Below are 23282 nucleotides of genomic sequence, written 5' to 3'. Positions count from 1 at the left end.
CGGGCCCGGCGGCGCGGGGGGAGCCGATGCTGCGAGCGCCCCCTCGAGGCGCGGCTCCGCCGGCGCGGGCCATGGAGCGCCCAGCCTCCCCTCCCCCCATAGTCAGCGGAGGGCAAGTGCGGAAGGTGGAGCGCGCGGGCGAGCTCGTGCCGAGGCCCGCGCGCGGCCCCGCCTCCCGCTCGCACGAGGCCGTTGGGGTGGGCGGGGAGCGGCACGGCCGAAGGTACCGGAGCGCGGCAGCTGAGGGGCCCTTCGCGCTGCGGGGAGCCGAGCCGCCCCGCCGGCGCATCCACCCGCGGGTGTTTCCCTGTTCTTAAAACGATCCACCTTGGGATCCACGGGGGGCGCTGAGAAGCCGCCAGCTGCTGCCCCGCAAGTGGGGCCGGTGCGACGGGAAGAAACCCCGCAGCCGGAGACCGCGGCTAGGGGAAGAAGCCGGGTTGGTCTGAGGGCTGCGGAGCTCCTGCGGGTTTCGGCCGTCCCGGGTGAAAAAAAACACCCACCCCAGATGGGACTCGAACCCACAATCCCTGGCTTAGGAGGCCAATGCCTTATCCATTAGGCCACTGGGGCTGCCGCGGGAGTAGGCGCCCTGTGTACACACTTGTCTCGTGTCGCCGCCCACCTTCCTTTCATTGCAGCGCGCTGGCGGCCGCTGACTGGGCAGCGCCTCCCCGCGCGCGGCACGCGGACCGGAAGAGGGCTGCCGCGTGGGCTACTGGGAGCGGGCGGTGGCTGGGGGCGAGGCTTCAGGTCCTACGCCGGGCCCCAACGTCAGACATTGCCTTAAAATAACCCTCCCGCCAAAGGCAGGGGTTACCTCCGCTGGTTTTAAAACCGTGGTATTCCCAGTCTCTTGTCAGGGTGCAGAGTGAAGGAAACCATCAGCTCCCACAACCCCACATCCCAGAACTGAAGGGAAAAAGCCCCACGCTCCAACTGAAGCCATTTTACATCCCGCTCTCTGAGAAAGCACCAGACAGACAATATGTACATTCCTCTTTATTTAATACAGCACAGACACATGACACATAAAAAAAAGAAAAGTACACTCATGAAAAAGCCTGTCACAGTTAGGGACAGGGAACAGCTACGCCAAATTGAGTAAGGCTCCTATTGCAGAACAGGGGTCTGCCAGCAAGGTTGGATCCCAGAGCAAAGTCTGCTGTCAAAAGAAGAAAAAAAAAACCCAGAAACCTTTGCACTCCTTTCAGGAAAGCAGAAAAGGGCAAGTCCCTCTTGGAAGAAGTGGAAGCGGCATCATCCACAAAGTTTGCACAATGCAAACTCTGTTACTGTGTTTGGATCAAAACACTGATCAAATGAGAAATGCTCTCCAGCTGTTCTTGTAGAGGGCCAATATTCTCAACCTCTGAAAACATCAGACTTCTCAGGGATAGCAAACCTGAGTCTCTGGAAGGAGTGAAATCATCAAGTAGTCACACCAGAAGAGTGTTAAATTAGTCTCCCTGATAGGGCTCTGCTAGCCACAACTGGGAACATGTAGGGGAACAAAACAGCTTTACAACTAACAGAAGACTAACAGCCATTAAACTGACCAGAACAATATACACATTTGGAACTGATGCAGGCTTTTGTGGCAGCAACTTCTTCCTTTTCCTGCTTCAGCTCAGGATGGAAATTAAGCAGGCACCAGTTCCTCTGGCAAAGAGCCTTACACACTTTTTAAAAAAATTAAAATACAAAAAAGGGAGACAGGTGTATTTACAAAATCCATGGCTGGTACAGTACATCATTTTTAAGACACACTAAATGCTACAATCTTTCAGGTCCTGAGATTATTACAAAAAAAAAAAAAAACAAAACCCAAAACAAAAACCAACTCAAATCTTGCGTTCAGGTCCAGTTTTATAAGGAGAGAGGAAAGACATCACACATTTAAAACACAGTATCCCTTGAAGTTATTGGAACACACCTCCCTAAAAATCCAAATGAAAGCAGTGCCAATCACCCAAATGTAACTGCATTTGGTTGTGCAGGCTTGTTGTCACAAGAGGGGGGCATTTCACAGGGGAGTTTCTCTGGAGCACGGTTGTTGGGATCCTCCCTCCATCACTAAGCCCTATGATCTGAAATATGTACTAAAAGGAAGAAGGTGACCTTGTACAGATTCACGCTGGACTGAGTAAAGGCATTACAGGAATCACCAACTCAAACAGGTTTGCCATCTCACAGTAGCCATGTATTCTTTTGGAACTGAGGACTGCAGAGTTCTAGCCAATTTAACATTTGTCTGTAACAACACACTCACCCAGCTGTTCTGAGCTACCTAGGGAAGGCAGGAAAACATTCTGTCATTTTGTTTCTCAGCCTTTCATTGTTCTTCAGGAATCACAGCAAGTCAGGAAGAATTAAGCTGGTTAGATCAAAACTTGCTAAATACACACACACTCTAAAAGTGACACCAAACAAAGGATACCGAGGCTGAACCTGACAAGGGGATGATCCCCACCACTATTAGCTGTGCAGGCAGCTGTTTGGAAGTTCTGTTCTTGACAGTCTTAATCAGGCAAAACTAAAGGGACTTGCACCTACTACACCTGTTTGGTTGTGTCTGTCCCATCCCATCCCATCACTGCCCCACCCCAACATCAGAACATAATGCTTTTGTAACATTAGGACATCTGTGATAACTTCTTTTATTATCAGCACCTGACTTTAAGCTAGAAAAGACCAACATTTTAAGGATTACTCATGAAATGCTTGTAACTCCCAGGAAAATGAAGACTACGTTAGACAAATCACATAACAAAGGTACTAGTTTAACTGCTAAAATATAATGCTGCTCAGTAGGTTTTTTGGGGTAAAAAGTAGTTAACTTTGTATATTTTTTTTTAAACAGTAGTCCAAAAATAAAATTTCTCCATCTATTTCCAGTACAGATCTTGAGAACTATGCAAGAACATGGTACTAATTGCTACATGATGGAATCACCGGCAGTAAAACACACACTACAGTTCTCAACTCTGAGCTAAACTGTTATTTGTAGTTACATACAAGAAGACTAAAAGATCAGCAACAAATACCTGGGGATTGCAACTTAGCTTTTATTTAAAGATCCAGCTACTGGGTACCTGATACCTCCCCTTGTTTAGAAGAAACTTCGTTTAAGTGAGAAATTGATGTAATTCACTTCCGATAGTGGAAGGAAACCCAGGATGTCTCATTAGATTCTCCCCAAATCCAGCCTGGACATTAAACAACATTGCTGCAGCCTCTTAAACCAATTTTGAGAGCTGAATATTCTGAAAAACTCAGACTGAAACCTGTCACAAGAAGTGATTTTATCTTCCCCCTTGAAGCAACTTCATGACACTTGACACTAGGTATTGCACCAGTGAGAGGGTTTCTTTTTTAAAATACAATTTTCTTTATGTTAGCAGAAAAACCCCCGCCACGTTCTGCAGTACAGACATTCAACAATATTCCATTTTCTTTGGGTAAAACTTCAATATGTGTTAACAAGGGTAGCTGGGGGAAGGAATGCATGTAACACTGAAATATGTAAAGAATACTCATCTGCATAGTTGGTATTAGTGACTACTAATCAAACTAAGGCCTTATCTGCAAAAAGTTGAGAACGCAGGGAAGTTTCTTCCCCCAGTCCCCACTCCACTGGTGAAATCTGGTAGTCTCAAAGAAGCTCTAGCTGCCACAGCAGCCACTGGGTTTAACCTACAATGGTGGTATTCTATTGACTGGTTTTGGTCAATTCTCTCCCCTGCTTCTTGTCTTGGTACTGAACAGTAACAAACATTAAGCCATCTGTTGACAAAATAAATCTGCCGGAATAACAAACAAACGAGACAAAAATCCACCCTTAGCATTGAGCATGACAGGACTCAAACATAGTGTACACTGCTTGCTTTGGATTACTTCACCATAAACCCCCCCAAACAATTCCTAGTTAATGGTTATTATTTAAGTGGGAGATGGCAGCAAGGGAAGAAACTGAAATTCACTTCTAGATACAACACTCTCCCCCCCTTCTGAGTTGCTCTGTAGAATTATAGCTGTCAAAAATGACTACAAAATACAGACCTATCTCCTTGACTACTGACAAGATTAGCACAGTTTTATTTATGAGGAGTGTGCAAAAACAGCTGTAGGGAATCTTTGTACTTCCCAAGTTTTGGGCCAGTTCCAGGCCATGCTGATCTCTCAGCATTAACTCATAGCAGCAGCAGGGCTTTCTATGGCCCCAAAAGGCTATTACAGCAGCAAGGGATCACTGGGTCATAGAAAAAAGGATGATGAAACCACACCAGAAGTTTCCACAAACAAGGCATTCCCCTACCCAGCTATTATCTTTCCAGTGGCCCAGTAAGCATACTTCTGGCTGCTTATTTTGGCAGTGATTTCTTAAGCAGTAGACAGACACAGATTTTCACAACAGCTGCATTTGTCAGAAAAAAAAAAAAGACTGCAACAGTCAACCATCACCAGATGTAGACTCCCCATCTCACAGCTAACCTAGAATGAAGCATATGTGTACCCAAAATGAATTAAACAGCAACATAAGAGCCAGGCCAGCTGTTAGTGCCACAGGTGGACGGGGCAAACTCCACTCAAGTAACTTCACTGATGCACCTAAGGCAGATGAAGTATCCTTGTTATCACACCAACTAGCTGAGCTACCAGCAAGTGCCATCTTCGACTGGCGCCATGAGATGGGTGAAAGAAATCTGCCTACGGCCTAGTTCACATAAACATGTTCACTCAAACATGAGAAGACAAGCCAGGAACTGAAATAGCAGTTAGGCTATTCTCTGCCACACAAGTTGTATTTAATATCTTACTTTCTGCTCTCTTGCTTATTTTCTAGATACTCTTTCCACTTAACTATGAAAGACTCTGCATTCCATTTCCATTCTGGTTTCTGAAAAAGAGATGGTAAATGCTTCCTTTTCATACTGCAACTCAATGAGCTCTTCCCCAGGGGAAGTACATCACAGAACTAGCAGAGTCTAGTTATGCATACATAGGTTACCTGAAGTTTAGCACTCAGTAAACAAGGGAACTGCTAATTTCAGGTACGCATGTTTATAATAACCATAAAATTAGATCTATCCTCACCACAGAATTGTTAAAATCACTAGATGATCTATTGCAGGTTGCCAATTTTGTCAGAGAACAAGGAAACAAGCACAGACACTATTATGCAGGTTCACTTGCAGCTATCAACACATAAACTTACTGTTTGTTATATGAAGAGGAATTAATGAAATCACAATTAAGAGTACAGTTAGGAAAGTACTTCATGGCAAATGACTTAGGCAGCATGTGAAGTGTAGCCAGGCTTAACTTCAGTTAGCAGCTGCACTGGTGCAGGTTTCACCAAGTTCCTTCTTACACAGGACGCACAGTAGAAAGTGACAACTTTGGTAAACGTGAGAATCCTTGCAGTACCAGGTGTCAAGCAGATGTGACTAGCCACACACAGAATTCATCTCAACTCAAACTTGCTGCAAGCTGCTATTTCAACCTTCTCCCCTCCCCACCTCCTCAGGGTTGTCAGCCACACGTCTTTGCCTCAGATGCCATAATTGTGTGACATGGTCTAGTATTTAGTAAGGTTGCCAGACAGGGCCTGTAATGTTTTACTCATGACCTAATTAAAATCCAAATTTAAGACCTTCAGAGAAAAATGCAGGAAGTTTCACTCCCATAGCCACTTCCTTTCTCTCATGCACATTTACACACACTCACACACACTCTTTTATTGTACTGCCATCTTTGCACAAACGTTCACCTTTAAGTGTTTAACAGAGCCAGCAGGATGTAGGACAAACAGGATTCTCAGGGATATTGCTGTATGTGTGTGCACGCACATGTCTGAGTGTGAGAGAGAAAGAAAGCACAAGCACACAGAACCAACACCATGGTACAGCAGCTATGAAGTTACACACATTACACACCTTTTTTTTTTCTTTACAAAAGGGAAAAAATAGTATAACAGCATAAAGCCATCTTGGCAAGCTTAAGATTTTCCTCCAAAATGCCATCCAGCACTTCAGGATCTCTGAGAACAGTTTAAAGAGGGTAGGGAAATAAAATTAAAAAAAGGCACTTAAACAAAGGACAAAGGCCTGAATCAAGTAAGTCATGGAGGATAACAGCCATTTCACCAGAGCTAGGACCAATCAAAATCTACCAACCTTTTTAATTTCTAGAAAATTAAAATTGCATAAAGTGTTAATTAATCAGTCATTTACCTACTGCTTTCACCTTCTGGTTCATTTTATGGAAAAGAAAACCCAAACAAAAAGCACAAGTCCCTTTAGTAATCCCCACCCCCCAATCCAGCAAAATATGAAAGTCAGGTGTAGGAGGAAGCCTTCCACAGCTCGGCTTGGCCACAGGTTTTCCCTGCAATGCCATCTTTAAAAAAAACCAAAACAACAAAACCAACAAAACAAAAGCAGAAGAGGGACCACTGTGCCTTCAACAATTCACTCAAAAAAAACCCCCCAACCCCAACACTTCTAATCCATCTGTGGGCAAAAACTACTCAAAAGAAAACCAAACGAACTGTAAACTAGATTAAAATTTGCTAATAAATACAGCCAAAAGTTCATTTTACGAATGTAGCAGCAAATGTGATAAAGTTAGTCGGAGTCCAAGATGACTCCCAGAGGGTTAATGGTTCACACAACTGATGGCAGCTTGGGAGAGTTGCAGAATTTCTCTGTTTTCATGTCCTCAAGGGTCTTGCACCAAGTGGAGAAGGAGCGTGGAGGAAGGGTCAGGTGATGGGACCATGGGAAGGGAACAGGCTCTTGGCACCTGTCCCACCCCCAAATCTGTGCATCAGACAACTTGGATTGGATTCAAACAAGAAGCAGAACCCAAGTAATTAAAAGTTACATCTGATTAGCAGAAAACAGATGTGAAACCCACAGCATCCACACTTGTGACTTAGTTGATCAGTATTAGTCATGTTTCTCAAATCACCAGAGAAGGCTGGACAACGTGATTTAGGCCTTTTGCATCTTGGAGTGGGAGATCACTGCAGTTATAGTCCACTGTATCAGGAAACTCTGCAGCCTGTTTTTCATCTAGCCTGCCTTCTTTCTTTGCAAGTGACTCAGAAGGATTTAAAATAGCTACCACGACTTTTGGGACTTTGGATCATGTAGCAGAAAAATATTACCCAGATGGTTTTAACATCTAAAACCTGTGTTTGAAATTATTGCTTGCATTTGTTTGGGGCTTTCAGTGAGCTTGACATGTTAGCTCATACACAGTCCCCAAACCAAGTTCAGCCCTGCTGCCTGGAAAAGACAGCTCTACTTGGCTTTCTTATTGCTTGTGAATACTGAGGGTTATTTAATATGTACAACTACAGTTTATTTATTAACAAAGGCCCTTAAAAAGTAGTAAAAACTTGGGGGGGAACCATCTTTAGAAGAGTTGCTGTGCAGAAAATAGCAATACATTAATCTAATTTTGCATTTGGATGTTGCAAGAACCTTTCCCTTCCCCATCCTGTTTACACTACCTGCAGAGGTCTCTGGGAGCCACCCTATTATTTCCTTTGACTTAGCCTTGGTAGGTGTGATGATGGGGGGAGCAGGGAACACAGACCCTTTCGTCACCATGTTGCTGATTCCAAAGAAGCTCAGGTACGTAATGACTGAGAACAGTCACCCTCTGAGGGGGGATGTCTGAACTGGCTTCACAATACATGGTCATGTTTATTCTCATCATCCTACTACCTATTTCCACAGTATTAGTTTACTATACTGAGAAGTTCAAAAGGCCAGATAGGGCTACTCCTACTCGCCTTAAGATTTATAGAGGATACTCCTCAACTGAAGATGATGCATACTTCCAGAAAGAGAGGAATGTTGAAAGGAAATTTGTGCTGTAGTTATAAAGGGCTCCAAGTCTTCCAATCTAAAATTTTATTAAGTATGAAGACAAAAGATGGCAATTTGAATGAGATGCCTTGATGAGAAAAACACAGAAGAGGTAGAACTCTTAGGACAGGGTGTTTGAAATATATTGCTGCCTGATGGGCCACTGCTGCAACTCCCTTAGCTACCTGCATTGTTTAAGTGTCAGGTTTGTCACAGTTCAGAGAATTAGCATCCTGCCAGAACTGTTAGGCCTCAAAAACCAAAAGTTGTCTTCCTTCAACCCTTCCTGGAGAAAAGAGGAAAAAAATCTTATTAAGCTTGCATTCTAAGTAGTTGATAGTACTTTGACAGAATTTACACACAATTAAGAATGCCAGTCTATGTAGCTGTATGTTTCAACTCTCAAGTCACCTTGATGACAGAGATGCAAGCTTAGCTAATCAACACGCCACATACAAAACATTAGCACTAGCTAAAAAGCATTTAATTGGCAGATGCTGTGGACTGAAATTAACAAACTAATGCATCTTATTTTAATTCAATCTGTCTTTCACAGAAGTGTTGTGCAAAAACATTTATTGCTGAGCTCAACCCAACATTTTTATACTAAATACACAATATATATTATTTTTAATTCATGTATATATATTTATATAAAATTAAAATGAGCTCTAAATAGAAAAGAAATTGTTGTCTGGTCTAAGAAAAATAAATCACATGTAAAAGGAACCTGAAAGCTATAAGTTAATCTAGCAAAAAACATTGAAGATTCGTTACCCATGGGTCAAAGTCTCTCTGGAAGGTGTGAGATAGCCAGTAGTCACTGGTTCAATCTCAAATCAAGCTACTGGAAAGACTAGCTACTAATAATTTCAGCATCTCTGATCAAAGGAATGCTTCGGGGTTGAAGGAGAAGGGCATCATACTATTCTATTTGCTTCTTTCCCCTATGACTTATTTCAGTTTCTGCCATTCTCACCTTTTATCTCACAGCGCAAGGGACTCAACAGCAAAGTTCTGTCCTAGTGTCGAAAGTGCAACACGTGCTGGATACTTCCTAACCTTACAAATGAACCAGTCAATGTATTGCTATCCAAAACCAACCAAACAAAAAAGAAAAGCCAGCATTGCAGTCTTGTGCTACCATGTAAGGAAGAGTTCAGGTCAAACTCCCCAGGCCAGCAGGGGCTGGAAATGCTGGAGACAACCCATTCAGCCCCCAGAAGAGAAGGCACCTCTGGTCGCTTTTGAACGACTCCTCTTTGGCTAATGCCTGAAGCAGTATGAACCTGGCTCTGGAATAGGTCACAAACAGCTTTCTTTAACTAGCAAATCAGTATAATGCATGGCTTTTGGGAGGAGTTAGATGAAAGATGTGGAAGATCTAGAATGAGTAGAGAACTGGTTGTGTTTTATAAGAGACATGAATAAAGCATTACTTGATTTCTGTAGCAGATAAACACAAGGCAAAGGAAAAGAAAGTTTAACAAATGGAACGACTGAAAACCAGCGTGCCTTTAAAAAAGTGGGAAAGATGCTATAGTCTGACCAATAAAACATGGGTTACCTTTTCATGTAAATGGAAACATTTCCATCCCCTTCCTCCCTTAAATAACAATCTTTATATTAAAAAAAAAAACAAACCAACCAACCAAAGAGCCCGGGACTTCCCAGTAGTCTGTCTCTCTCATATTGATGTACCAGGAGACCTGTTTGTGAAGATAACTCTAATGAGACTGCACACAACTGTAGGCTTCCTAAAGCCAAACAGCCTTGTAAAGCTGGAAAAATGCCCGTATCAGAAACTGCATTTGTGTTAAGTGTTTAATTATAATGCTAAGTACCCCAGCACCACCTCTAGTCTACATAACCTTTGGTCCACAATCATTTAGCACACTCAGGACCTACACATAATCTTATACTGGGCACTTAGGGCACTAATGAAGTGGATGATTCCACCTTAAACAATTGGAGAAACCTATTCTAGCTCCTCTCACACTTTCAACTCTTCATTGGACATCACCCAGGAAAAAATAGTAATGATGTTTGTGCTGCTGTGGGTTTGACGATCAATTTCTTATAAAAGCCAATCAGAGCAGATAAAAAAAACTTGTTTCTTTAGGCAAGATCAAACTATGACCAGTCTGCATGACCAGGAGGACCAGTCCTCCTTTTCCTTCTCTCTTTGATCAAGTATTGTTTTCTTTTTCTTCTTCCTCTCACCACAGTGCTTGGGATCAGAATATGTAAACATCGACAGAAACAGCAGCCCTGTGACAATAAGCACTTTCCCAACTGGGCAGATTCTGTCAGCCAACCAGAACTGCTTCAGCTCCCTTGCTTGTCCAGAAGTCACTGGTTTTTCCGCTGTAACTTAGTGTCCCCTTTGCTTTGGCCTCCATCTGTAGTTGAGAAAGAAGACAAGACAGGAAAAGTAGAAGAATGAGTGAACTTTTATAACTAACAGCAAGAGATGGACGTGTGGCATCTTCAGCTTTTAAGCATCACCAAAAAGTACAGTCTTTACAGGGTGAAAGACTTTGCATCTTCTCTGTATTTTATTAGAAATAGTACCACTGAAACCTGAGAGATCAGGCTTTGTACCAAAAGATACCATCTTCCTGAAGATTAGGTAACAGCTTGGGATACTGTAAATAATTAATTAAAAAGAAATTCAAGCCTTTCTTTAGAAGCCTTTACATTTTAATAAAGTATTCAACACGTGGCACTGTGACAAAAATTATGGTTGTATCAAATATCTTACAATTCTATGATTTTATGATATAGCAAATTGGTTTGTTTTCACAACTTTAGAGCACCACTGCCCACTTCTTTGGTGATAACAGGATGAACCACCCCTAAGAGGCCACTGCTACTTTTTCTGCTCCTTTCCCAGCCAAAACAAAAGACACCCCACCAAAACCCTCCAAGTGACAAAGAAAGGAGTACATGTTCAAGTGCACCTTCTAATGCTCCATGCTTTTGGCTCTAAGCCTGACAGGCAGAAAAAGGAGATGTTCTACTTAAAACTTCTCAATCCAAATATGCAACTCTTATCAAGGATAAAATCCCTAGGGAAGTCAGATCTTCCATTAGGAAAATGTCACATTATTTATACTGTTACAAGAATCAGGAAGAAGCTTCTAGCTGGAAGGTCACTTTCTCCTCCAAAGGAGAAATTGAAATTGAGCAGAAAAAGTCCAATCTTGCCAATAAACACTTTATGCAGCCTGTAGACAGTCATGTATCCAGCAAGTAGCATTTCTTTTTTCCCCACCAGTTGAATTTGTACATTTTGCTTTCTAGAACTGCTACAATGATATATTATTGGCATTTCTGAATGTTTTTTGTTCCTGACATTGAAGACAAGTTAAAAAAAACACGTTCCAGTTCCAAAAATACTGCTACAATAGAACACGTACTGTCTGCTGCTACCAGACCTTGTCCCTGTGTTGTGTCTTCTCTAAACCAATTTCTGTTATTGAGTACATTTTATTTCAGTCTAGGGCAGAAATCTGACTCAAGTTAAAAATAAGAAGAAAAATACAACATCTTTACCTGTGTAAGCTTGCTGCAAGTGAGCAGGCAGAGGTGAGTGAGACAGTGTTGCTGCGTGCTGAGCACCTGGCTGTAAACCCTTCAGTAAGTCTGGGAAAAACAACAAAACAAAAAAGAGGAGAGCAACAAAGATGAAAAATCTTAAAGCCAGAGGCATCCTTAGTGAAATAGGAAGTTTTTATTTTTATGAGATAGCTATAGTAGCATGCTCATTTGCACAGATTTCTGAAGATGTATCTCAACAACAAAAAATAAATACTTGACAGCATTCTGATGGCTGAAATAAGTCAGCAGAAACAGACCTAACCAGATACAGTTAATCAAAAGTCAAAGGAAGGACCATGCCTCTGCCTAGGATGCAGCTCTTCACATTTCCTTCAGCAGAAGGACCGAAAATGGATACAAATTAAAAGAAATTCTTTCAGTTTAAGCCATCAGAAAGAATAAATGCCATCTTGATTGATACTTCCTCATGGAAGAACTGTTTGATATCTGAGATTACCGAGATAAAGATACTTGAATCACCACATTAAGTCTCTTATTTGTAGCGTGACATTTGGAAGCTTTTAAGATACATTCCTTCCTAAAGAGATTAAAAATTAACCCAAAAAAGCATGTTCAACATGAAGTATATAAACTGTGAATATAACAATGAAGTTACATTTAGAGGTGATCCACAGTATTTGTATAATTACATAAAGTTTTACCAGTGGAGAAGTCACATTTACTCTCCTACAGGGATTTTCTGCAAACCAAATTTGTGTGTCAGAACTTTCACTTTGCTTCCTAATTTCTATTTCCAGGCCACATCTTTCCTTCCAGCACACTCCGGTAACTAATCCCACTCACTCTGAGTTAGGCTGTGGTGGAAAGCCGCTGAGGTAGATCCCGAGGTGGTTGTCACTCCAGCTGTGTCCGTCCCAAAGCCAAGCAGCTCCAAGGGAAACTGGAAGGGCACGGTCACAGGAACAAGGCCACCCAGCATCCCAAAAGGAGTTAATGGTGCAGACGTCACGTTCTGACTGGTTACAGACAGGGGTGATGCCATGAGAGTCAGAGGTGAGGCGTTAGCCAGTAACGATGCTCCTGCTGTTGACTATACAAAGAAAAGGAGTACTTAAAGATTTTAAAGCTTTGAGTTGTATTCTTTAAGGAGATAAGAATAAATTATTTTGTTATGTGTGGCCCTATATAAGCATATTAAACCATGAATAAATATCCACTTATTGACCTAGGCAGTTTTCTGCTGTTAATTTGCTAAGTACAACTGTGTATCTCAGATTCAGACATGGCTCAATTCATCTCACGGTTTTCTTGTCAGTCTTGCAGGTAGTTTCCTTCATCTGGGTCTAGATAGTCAGAATCTAATGAAACATCTTCTGTTAGGTTCACAACACACAATTACCAGATGTAGAACTGAAGTTCCTTAGAAGCACAGTATTACTCTCCATTCTCCAAATGTGGGTCTTAATAGAAAGCTAACTTTAGAAATTAAGAGGTGTCTTAGAAGCAATGATTTTTGAAAATTAAGATTCATACACAAGAAACTCCACACTTCAAGAGATGTCACATTACCAAGATATAGACAAATATATATAAAGGCATATGCATGTCAAAGCAAAAGGCAAAGAAAAACCCCTCTTCACTCTACATGTCAGAATGAACCTAAATTCACTGTAGTTTAAAAGTCAAAATGCAGGATTAGCCAGAACATTTTAGCTACAGTTCCTAAACTGCTTTAAAACCTCTAACTTTAGAGCAGCTTATTTTTGTTTAACAATCTCTCATTCACTACACATGGATTAATTTTGTATGTTAATATTCAATTCTCTACTGATCTACTATGAAGCAGTTAATATAGAAAGCATTTTCACAGATTCACAGAATTGTAGGGGTTAGAAAAGACCTCAAGAGATCATTCAGTTCAACCCCCCTGCCAAAGTAGGTTCCCTATGACAATTTTGAATCACTCCAGATCAAACCTTTAAGACTCAGACTGATCAGAACTTCAAATCTGCACATTTATACATTTAAGCTTAACTAAACCCAAAACTCAGAGTAATTTGAATTAACACATGAGCTTAAAATGAAAATTAAATTTCCTAGAATTCTGTAATATCAACTTACAGAAACAGCAAAGTGATGAAAACTACCAGGGATAAAGCTTCTATTATCAGTTTTGGTCTTAAGGTGTTCAGATGAAAGCCACTGAAGAAAGGTTAGTTAGTACTGCTTACAAGAAAGCACAAAATTTAACAGCAGCAACCCTGTAAGTGTAAACAGCCACATCAGTGGTGTTCCTAGCAAGCATCTGTACTGGTCATCTTAAGAGTGACAATTTCTCAGACATCATTCTTCCCACAAATACAAAAAAATGGACTAAAAACTTCAACATACACAGTTATTCTCTTTTACTTTTAAAAGTACTAATTCCACAATAACCCTATGTTCAAAAAATGACAATGTAATTTTTACTGGGAACAAAATAAAAGCCATACAGTAATCTTTTGCGATTGTGAGAAGAAAGCAGCTTTGTAATGTGCTCTACCAAGATCTTGTTTACTCTCTCAAAGAAGAGAGAAATTCAGTGATGGAAAGAGCTACAGCGAATGCCCTAAAAGAACTGCAGGTGAGATGTTTCTATTTATGAAGTGCTGTCATTGGTGAGATAAAAAGGTTCACCCTGGTCACATAAATCTGAGTCACTAAGATCCTTTAGAAAGTTTAAGCCAGATTCTGCTCAGCAGTACTAAAGTTTGGTAGAGTTTTGTAAGGAAACCACAGACAATAATTGGGGAATTTTAGATTATTTTAGCTTTGTGTATTTTAATAGACTATTCCAGAGTAAAATTTCTGTGGAACTACAGCTAAGGTATGCTTATGTTCTGGTAAAAGACGGTGTCATTCAGAAGGGGAAAGGAGGGAAACACTTCTGGAAACTTCTTAGTTTAGACCATCTTTATTATCATATGACATCACCTAGTGTGATCTTCAACATAAGCAGACCAGGATATGGTCTCAGGTACCATTTCTCATTCTCACCAATCAATAGCATCTCAGATAAGAATTAAATCCCTAAACCCTTAATTGAAAGGATATTCAACAAAGTTTCAAGAGCAGTAACTATCTCCTTAGTACACTGTACCTAGCAACTACATGGAATTGATTAAGTTCAACAGCCAGCCATTAGATCTTTAAGGCTATTATCACAAATCTCTTCCCCTTCAGTGGGAGACAATTTCATTCTAATCTCTTGAACATACTCCACTAAGCCTCAGTCTGCACAGTAGCAGTGTGTATCGTGGTGTATATCTTCCTAGCCCCATTCTTCTGAACAATTTCTAGGTTACTGAATTAACTTCTCAAGTGTCAAAAAACCCCACCTGTAAAGCCACAATAATTATTTTAGTGATATCATATGCTGCTCAGTACCTCTCACTGATTTTTCCCCCTTCTATATACCAGTACACATTATTTTGCTGTACTACAGTATACACTCATGCTACTTGATCCACCACACACTCTCTGGTCCTCTTCAAAATCACTGTCTGCCAAAACACATTTCATTCCCCAGCTGATCACTGTTTCTAAAAAATTTACTTGCCTTTAACTTCAGGAAGGTTTGCCAGAATTAATCTCATCTTCCAACACAATACGACTTACTTCCCTCATCCCTAAACACTACCACACCCATTTGACATTTTCATGTGCATCACAAGAATTTTATCTACTGGATTCTGTTGATTATACCAGGAAGAAACAACTCTGTTTCCAGCCCCTTCACTGTAGCCACCTGTCTCCTCCAGGTACCTTCCAGAGCACCCAAACTACACTGTATCTAGCTCAGCTTTTCTCCAGTAGCTCTCACACAGTATACGGGTTGCACATGTTTCATCCAAAGCACCCAAAATAACAAGGTGGCTGCATGACAGCATGCCAGGCATTTCTTGTTTACTGAAACAGAGTGAAGGTACAGAAGGGTGAAAGACCATAGAAATGTCTTGTAAAAATAATCTTCCTCCTATTATTCAGCTACATTAGGACAAAATCGGCAACAAGCTAAGAGATAAACCAGTGCTAAAAGTATCACCCCCATGCAACAGCTCTGTACACTGTTTGGAAAAATCCAAAGCTGTTCCATTCGCTGTGCTCCAAGACTGATTTACAGCAATATTGCCTTTAATAAGGCAGTATTAACTTCAGGATAGAGTGCAATAGAGAGGAAGACCTCAAATCATCTCACTACTTAAATCGATCCCAGTAATAATGCACAACTTGCAAAAGCAGGTTGACTTCTCGGTAAGTAACAGGTTTGCATGGGGTTTAGAACAGCAGTATTTTCCAAAGTATTTGTTTTATATGACTTGTTTTATCTCCAGTGATGAAGTCCTGCATAAGCTCTCTCAAACAATTCTAGGATATATAAATATTAGAGGTGTTTCATTCAGTTTGACTAGATGCTACAAAATGAGATACATTTCATCACAAACACTGAAAGAAAAGCCCTTGGAAGTGTTAATTCTGAACGTAAGTCTCACATTATACTCAAACCACAAGCAACACCAGTTAAGCAAGTTAATCACAAAGCTTGGCAACAAAAATGCACATTTTCATGAGCCCCATTTATATATTCTTTCATATTTGGGGAAGAGAAGAGGATACCACCTCCCCTTAAAATATGGCCACACAAAACTTACCTTTTCTAGTGCTCTTAAAGTGAATACTGTTCTACAGTATAAACTAGCCAACAGTTCACACTGAGGATCTGTTCCACACTGATCCCTGCATTTCACATCAGCTGGAAAGACTCATTCACTAGTGTGAAACAGATTCACCTGTATTTGCATTTTTGCTTACTGAAGTATGAACATGAGTTTTATGACATTTTCAAATCAAGATACTGCTAGAAAGAACACTTACAAAAGAAATGTGGTAATTATTAATAAAGGTTTAAATGTAAGCTCATTAGATGCGTACCTGCACACTGGATGCTACAACTGGAGACCCTGAGGCAGAAGACGGTCTGTGTGGAGTTGACAATTGTTTAGTAGCACCCTGTGTTCCACTTCCTGCTCCCCCAGACAGACTAGTCCTACTAGCTCCACTTGAGTTAAGGTTACTGCCTCTGCTGGCAGGTACATTCATTCCAACTCCACCCAAATTATTTTTACCAACAGTTCCAGAAGGAGAAGAGTTGGGCAATTTTGAAGAAGCCTGAGGGTTCTTTGCAGGCTGAAGGCCTGAGGTGCGATTAGAGGGCAGCAAATTCACTGTGGGAGACTGCCTGCTGATATTTACACCACTGGTCTGTTTATGAAGGGGGTTGTTGCTGGAGTGACTACTCTGGGAAACTAGTGCACTTGAACTGGAAGAACTGGGTGTCGTTGCAGGCCTGGGGGATGAGGTGGACTTAGATGAAAATTTAGGTGATACATTGGGCTTGGGTGTCACAGAGGGCTTAGATGCAGTGGGCTTGGGAGAGGCAGCAGGTTTGGGAGAGGCAGCCATGGAAAATGGAGGCTTGAAACCCTGGGAAGAAACTTGTGACACCATAGCCTTGGCTAAATAGTTACTAGAGGTAGAGGTGCTGGATGTTGTCCGAGAAACCAGTGGGTGAGACACTTGAGAGCCACTTCCAGATGAGGGATTAGACAAAGGCAGACGATATACTACAGACTTATCTTGAGCCTTGATGACTGATGAGGAGCAAGACAGTTTAGGATTACTACTCAATTTCACCACTGGATTGGTCTGTGATTTACTAATAGTTGCTTGCAAAGGAGATACATATTTCTGCTGTACAGCTGAATGCTGGTGCACCTTTGTCACTTGTGGTGTTGAGGAAGAGCCACCTGCAGCCTCAGAAGATGATACTAAGATATTAGCATCCTTGGTTCTTTGAGAGGAGGTGGAAATAGCTGCTTGTGTCTTGGAGGAAGAAACATGAGTCTGTGAAGAGGAGGAAGCAGCTTGGATCTGACTTGACCTCTGTAGTCCTTGCTGAAGTAGTTTGGCTGGCAAAGGCTCTAAGGAAACCTTAGGATTTTGAATTGAAGATCCAGCAATAAGGCCTGAAGAGATACCAGTGTGAACTAGGTCCTGGGGTTTCTTTGGTACTGGCCCAGTGTGACCAGCAATAAGACTTGATGAATGGGGTGTTTGAGTGGGCTCTACTTTCTTTGAAGTTGCCAGGGGCAACTTACTCATAATGCTTGCTAGTTTCTCTTCTCTCAACCCAGGGCGAGGTCTGGATGTTGGTGTGTCTATGGCAGACCCAAGAGGTGATCCCTTGGCACCATTATTGATAACTGCCAGAGCTTCAGAAATAGAGTCCAGTGAGGGTGGGTGGAAAGAAAGGTCTTCATCCAGTGAGTCGTCCAAGCAGATCGTCTCTGGAGCTGGTGTGCAGCTAGAGCTTGCTGGGGTACAGACAGGTGTGTTGGAACTCAGTACAGTAGCACAAGTTGAATTAACTGAAGACATACAGGTTTTCTGTTCTTTCTTTGGACTGGAGTCCTGAGAAAGGAAAGTTAAGAGAAGACAGGTTTAATAACCTTTCTGGAGTAGGCCTAACATTATCTCTAGAGTAATACTGTTAGTCTGTAAATTCAGATGAGCTGAAGATCTGTAACTGAAATTTTTGTATTGAAGATACCTATAATGTCGAGACCCATGTACTAATTCAATATTTATACTTAAAATCTGAACACCTAGTCGTGACTAATCAGAACCACTACTGACTTACTATGCTATCCTCCCAGCCACACATTTTCCCAGCATTGCCAAATTTGATACAAGCTGAAAACAAAGAAAGCACACAAAGGGGAAACTTTACTGGAACTAGTATCTCTTCATAGATAATTTTCAAAGCACTATTATAGCTTAAAGTTACAAAGCTATACAGTAGTATTTTGTACTACTTTCTTTAAAGTAATATACCACAAATCAGTAAGTTCTTACAGCATTTCCTGATGGAACCCTTCTGCCAAAATTTTCTAGATCAGAGGCAGGAAACAATGTATAAAATGACTATATAAAATTCAGGTTATCTAAATAGGCATTTACCTTCGCTTTGGGTTTAGAGGCCAAAATCACCTTCTTCTTTGCCCTACAACAGAGGAGATATAGGTGTATCAGAAGACAAGAGAAGGTCAAGTCATTTCACTTTTAACAGACACCCTGATTATATGCCAATAAACATGAAGGATGACTACTGGAGTCCAGCTTTAATAACAATAGATCACTGAAATAGAAAAGAGGTTAAAATATAAGGAAGAGAAGAGAACAAGCACATTTCTAACCCCTTTTCTTTGTCATGCATCCTTGAGTAAATTAGATGTAAAATTCACTAAATTGCTGACATAACCTGGTATCTTGCTATCTTGCTTTTCTGATGTTGGGAAACCTTAAAATATCAAGTAATTTCAGTCTCTTACAATCTTAAGAGTTTGTTTAGAGATTTGTCTAAACTGAAGTCGCTTATAACAGTTATATAATTTCACCTTATGTTTAAATTTGGCCACTGAGTATACTTCGTGTTCCCATTTATATTTCAAACAACAAAAACATTTTCCCCCCTCAACATTTAGTTGCTTATCAACTGTAAGACAGCTGTATCTGACTTCTGTTTGTTGCAAACAGCCATTTTACAAAATCGCAGGTTCTTCTGCCTTGTAAGTGAACACCACAGTACCAACTGTAGTTACGTGAGCAAGAACAGCATTAAGGATTAGTCATCATCAGCTTCAACTCAGAAGTTAAGCATTTCATACCCTCTTTTCTCATTTTTATATCTTCAAGAGGATAAAAACTTACATTTTGTACATCATTTGTTCTCCTTTTCAAAGGAACTCGGAATATGCCTAGCTAAAAAAAGGCCTTTCTGTAGGTAGACCACAACTCAGTTTAGCTACCACACAGAAAAATATCCTATTAACGGTATTTGTCATAAAGGCTGCAATTTGGGTGTTACTCAGATTCATAAGTGTTTATCTGAATTGTGGCTGAACACAGGTAGCTCTCAAGAGGGGGACAGCTTTGTCTGAAAATCAAGAAGGTAAAATTCTGCTAAGATACACAGCTTTCTGTGGTTTCAAAGATATTTGAGTGGGACAAAAAAAAGAGCTGGTTGTATTGCAGTCTCCGAGTTCAATTTAATATACTACCCAGCAAAATTTGGGTTGTACAGTCCTTTGAAATACTTTGAATAAAAGGCATTAATCCAAGAATGAATATCCACTTACATAGGTACTTAACACAGTTAAAAACATAATGCCAGAAGTACATTACAGTTGTATGTCTAAATTAAAGCATTTTAGAAAATTAGCATTTTAAGTATCTTCAAACAAATCCCAAAATACCTCCCTTTCCTCTCCTCTGTGAAAAGAAAAGGTAGGATGAAGATGGCAAGAGATGCTATGAACAACCTACAGAGAGTAGTAAGTTGTCAATGTTTTACTCACGGAGCAGAAGTGAGGTGATTGTGAACACTTCGGCTTTCTTTAAACAGCATCCTAAACGTGATGAGAAAAGAAACACGAGGTGATTCTAGAGGGGCAATCAGCACATGACCACCAAATATGCAAGTATCCTTGAGTTTTTCAGAATCCTTTGATTATCTGTCCCCAGAGCAGCTAGTAGGTAGTTCATATTACTATCATGATGTAGTTCCCAGTAGCCATAAACAGAAGAACGCTAAAAAAATTTAAAATCTAAGTTTACATTTGAAATGCCTCAGTAAATAGCCAAGAAGTCACCATAATGGAGTATTACTGCCTTCAGCTGGATGGAAGAAACACATCTCGAATTCTCCCTTCAAAGGCTAAGAAAGTAGTTTAAAATATCAAAGATTTACTCCTCACACTACATGTCTACACACCGACCATAGGTTTGGGCTTCACAGTTAGCCTGTTGTGGGGTGAGTTTTTTTTTAAAATCACAGAAAAAAAGTGAGCACCCAGTAGCCAAGTTTGTTTCTCATTTTCTTCAGTATTTTGTACAGGCCATCGTGTACCATTTCTGTGATTTCAATCCCACTGGAGTAATTCAGCACAGAGCCAACAAATGGCAAGAGCTGGTATGAGGAATCTCAGTGTTCCACATGCTTTTGTTCCCATGTTATCAACTCCTGAGCTAATGAGCAGGAGGGGAAAATGACCTGACCTGTATATATCCTACAGCTCACTACCCAAATGCAGCTATAACTAAACAGTTAATGAAAACCTGGTCCCCTTCCCTGTCTCCAGGTAAGCAAACTAGCACAGGCAAGACTTTCATACATCACTGCCACCACACTACCACTGACCACATCATCAACAGCTGTCTGAAGCGCTTTGCACCACTGATAACACAACCTGTACAGATTCAGTAGTCACGAAAACTCAAAAGTATCCACAAATCTCATATAACCTGGTAAAAGAATACTGACATCCTCTCACTACAACTCCATTTTCACATTTTCTCCACCATGCTAACCTCCAATTCACATCACCTCCCATCAAAGACTACTGAATGCCTATGAAGAACATCACGTAGCAAAAAGAAGTGTTCCTCATTACAAGTTCAGTGTGCTACTGACACACCCAGCTTCTCCAGGATATTTCCCTCCCCATCTCCCCCCTGATGCTTTGTCTGCTCCTTAGTCTTTTCATTTGGGAATGAAAATCCAAAATGAATCCTAGACCCCAGTAATTTGTAGTATCATTCTTAAAAGGTTGAAGACAACAATTACTAACATGAGCAGAAGAGTCACAGCTACAGTACAAAGAAAGGACACTGAAGTATATGTTCCAACGCAAGAACATGCTTGGAAAAGAATCCCTCCACTGCATACCTATATTTAGATGGAAATTTGATGAGAGAACATTTCTCTCTGATCAATTTCAAATAGAGTGTACTGTTTGAGCTGCACAAAACAGGCTGCAAAAGCCTACGCGCATGACCACCTCCTAAGGCAATTCTAAGCCTTTCAAAGAAAACAGACTTCCTGTTCAAGTGGGTTTTTGAGGTTTGTTGTTGGGGTGGGTTTTTTTTTTAAACTTATGCATATTTAGTTTGCAGGTTCTTTTCAGATACACCAAATTAGTAAGTTGGAGAAGTGAGTTACATTACACAACCAGGCTATGGGATTGTACAATGTTCCAAAACTAAAAGGCTTTGGGATAGTTTAGGACAAACTTAAGGTTATGATCAAGACCTTGTCTCATGCTTCTATACTAAGCTATGAGGAACATATCTTCAAAAGTGCAAGAAATTTTTCCTCTGGGCTGAATGCATGAAGTTCTGGTATCATATACCTACTCTGATTAGTAACAATCCTCTTTGATTCATCATTAGTAGGCTATTTTTAGCATTGAATGCCTAGATTTTCCCCCAGTTTACATAGTTCCTTCTCACTTGAGGCCACTTAAAGATAAAAAAATAAGCCTTCAGCCTGATAAGCCCTATCTTAACATTCCAACAACATGAGTATCCAGCATGTGAATAAAAACATGTCCTACATTAGGAGTTACCACTGTCAGACGCCAGGAAATACTTGCTTTCCATGCATAACTGTTTGCCTACAAATGACAATCCATCACTTCCTGAACAGAAAGTAGGGAAGCAGCTGCCTGTAAATATGGGATAATTTGTAAATCATTATGGTACCAAAACTGTCCAGCTGCTAGATGAACTCTTGCTAGTCAACACAAAGTTATGATCAGGCAGCTTTTGTTGTGTGGTGTTTGTGTTGGGTTTTTTGTGTATATGGGGGGGTTTTGTTGTTGATTTTTTTTTGGGGTGGGGTGGGGTGTGTTGTCTGTTGTTGAAGCCGTGTTTATAGAGAGTTTAGAAGCTTGCAGAACTTATATGGAAAGGAGAGGTACATACCTGTTATACTGTTTAACTGGCTTCATTTCTATGTATTCTTGTACGACCTCACACTATGACCTGATTACTTTGCCACTATCACCACTGATCTCCATATCTGGTCTTAAACTAAACTGGGATTTCTTGTCTCATGTATGTCAAAAAAATCTTCATAAGAGATAACAACTCACTGGCATTCACATCAGCACACTATGTTTATGAAACTAGACCCCTGAACAGAAAAGTCAGCTGTGTGCCAAGAAGGGTAAAACTTACTTTGTTCCTTTCATTACTATTTCACAGGCAGCTTCTTACACCCTTTTTTTCTACACTGATTATTCTAAGAATTCTCTTAGTACAGTTATTTTTACACTTGATACAGATTTGACTAATCTACAATCAAAGTATTCTTCAGCAAATTGATAATGGCATTGTATTGCTCAGCTTTTACACTCAGGTCAAGATTTCATGGGAAATTGTCTATTGCAATGGGTGCTACAGAAGGAAAGAGCTTACATCATCTGATCTTAGTTCTCCTTCCACTTCAAAACATTTGAGAGCTTTGTAAAGTTTTCTTTTCACAATGATTACCACTGCACTTACATTTTTTCCCCTTTGTGTGGTTGTTTCCTACTGACTTAAGAGGAAACAAATGTAGGTTTTCATTAAGAAACTGGCATATTTTATAACTGCAGCATCACAGAGCATCCCAACTGCACACAGGAAATTAAGAGCACAAGCCTTAGTGTTTTGTGAACTTTGGGATTGAAATTTCATCTTACAGTTTTAAAGTCTGTGTCACACCACAAAGGTAAAATTGCTTTCTCTATCACTATCACTTCCTGTATCACAGAAGGAATTTCCCAAGCAGTTACCCCCACCTCATACTTCCTCCTCAAATGAAGCATCGTGTTACCAACTTGGGTAAATTCAGTCTCCATCAGATGACAAAAGGACATAGTTATTGAAGGAAAACTGTGGGCTTCTTAGCTC

At 40.7% G+C, this 23282-nt stretch overlaps 1 protein-coding gene across 1 annotated transcript in view; it reads right to left on the bottom strand.

Moving 5' to 3' along the window:
• Window positions 1-10125: 10125 nt before the first annotated feature.
• The window catches only part of UBN2 (ubinuclein 2), a gene marked incomplete at its 5' end in the record, with an annotated part of 43767 nt that continues 30610 nt past the window's right edge, over window positions 10126-23282 (bottom strand). Inside the window, 6 exons of the mRNA XM_084278643.1 lie at window positions 10126-10285; window positions 11442-11531; window positions 12291-12537; window positions 16419-17957; window positions 18507-18549; window positions 19904-19954. Of these exons, the coding sequence (XP_084134769.1) occupies window positions 10236-10285; window positions 11442-11531; window positions 12291-12537; window positions 16419-17957; window positions 18507-18549; window positions 19904-19954 (2020 nt within the window). The 3' untranslated portion in view covers window positions 10126-10235. The remainder of the gene's footprint in view (window positions 10286-11441; window positions 11532-12290; window positions 12538-16418; window positions 17958-18506; window positions 18550-19903; window positions 19955-23282) is intronic.

The sequence above is a fragment of the Gallinula chloropus genome (assembly GCF_964237585.1).
Source record: "Gallinula chloropus genome assembly, chromosome: 1".
In the NCBI taxonomy this organism is placed as follows: Eukaryota; Metazoa; Chordata; class Aves; order Gruiformes; family Rallidae; genus Gallinula; species Gallinula chloropus.
Note: the sequence above shows the minus strand (reverse complement) of the source record. Positions and strands in the feature narration are given on the sequence as shown.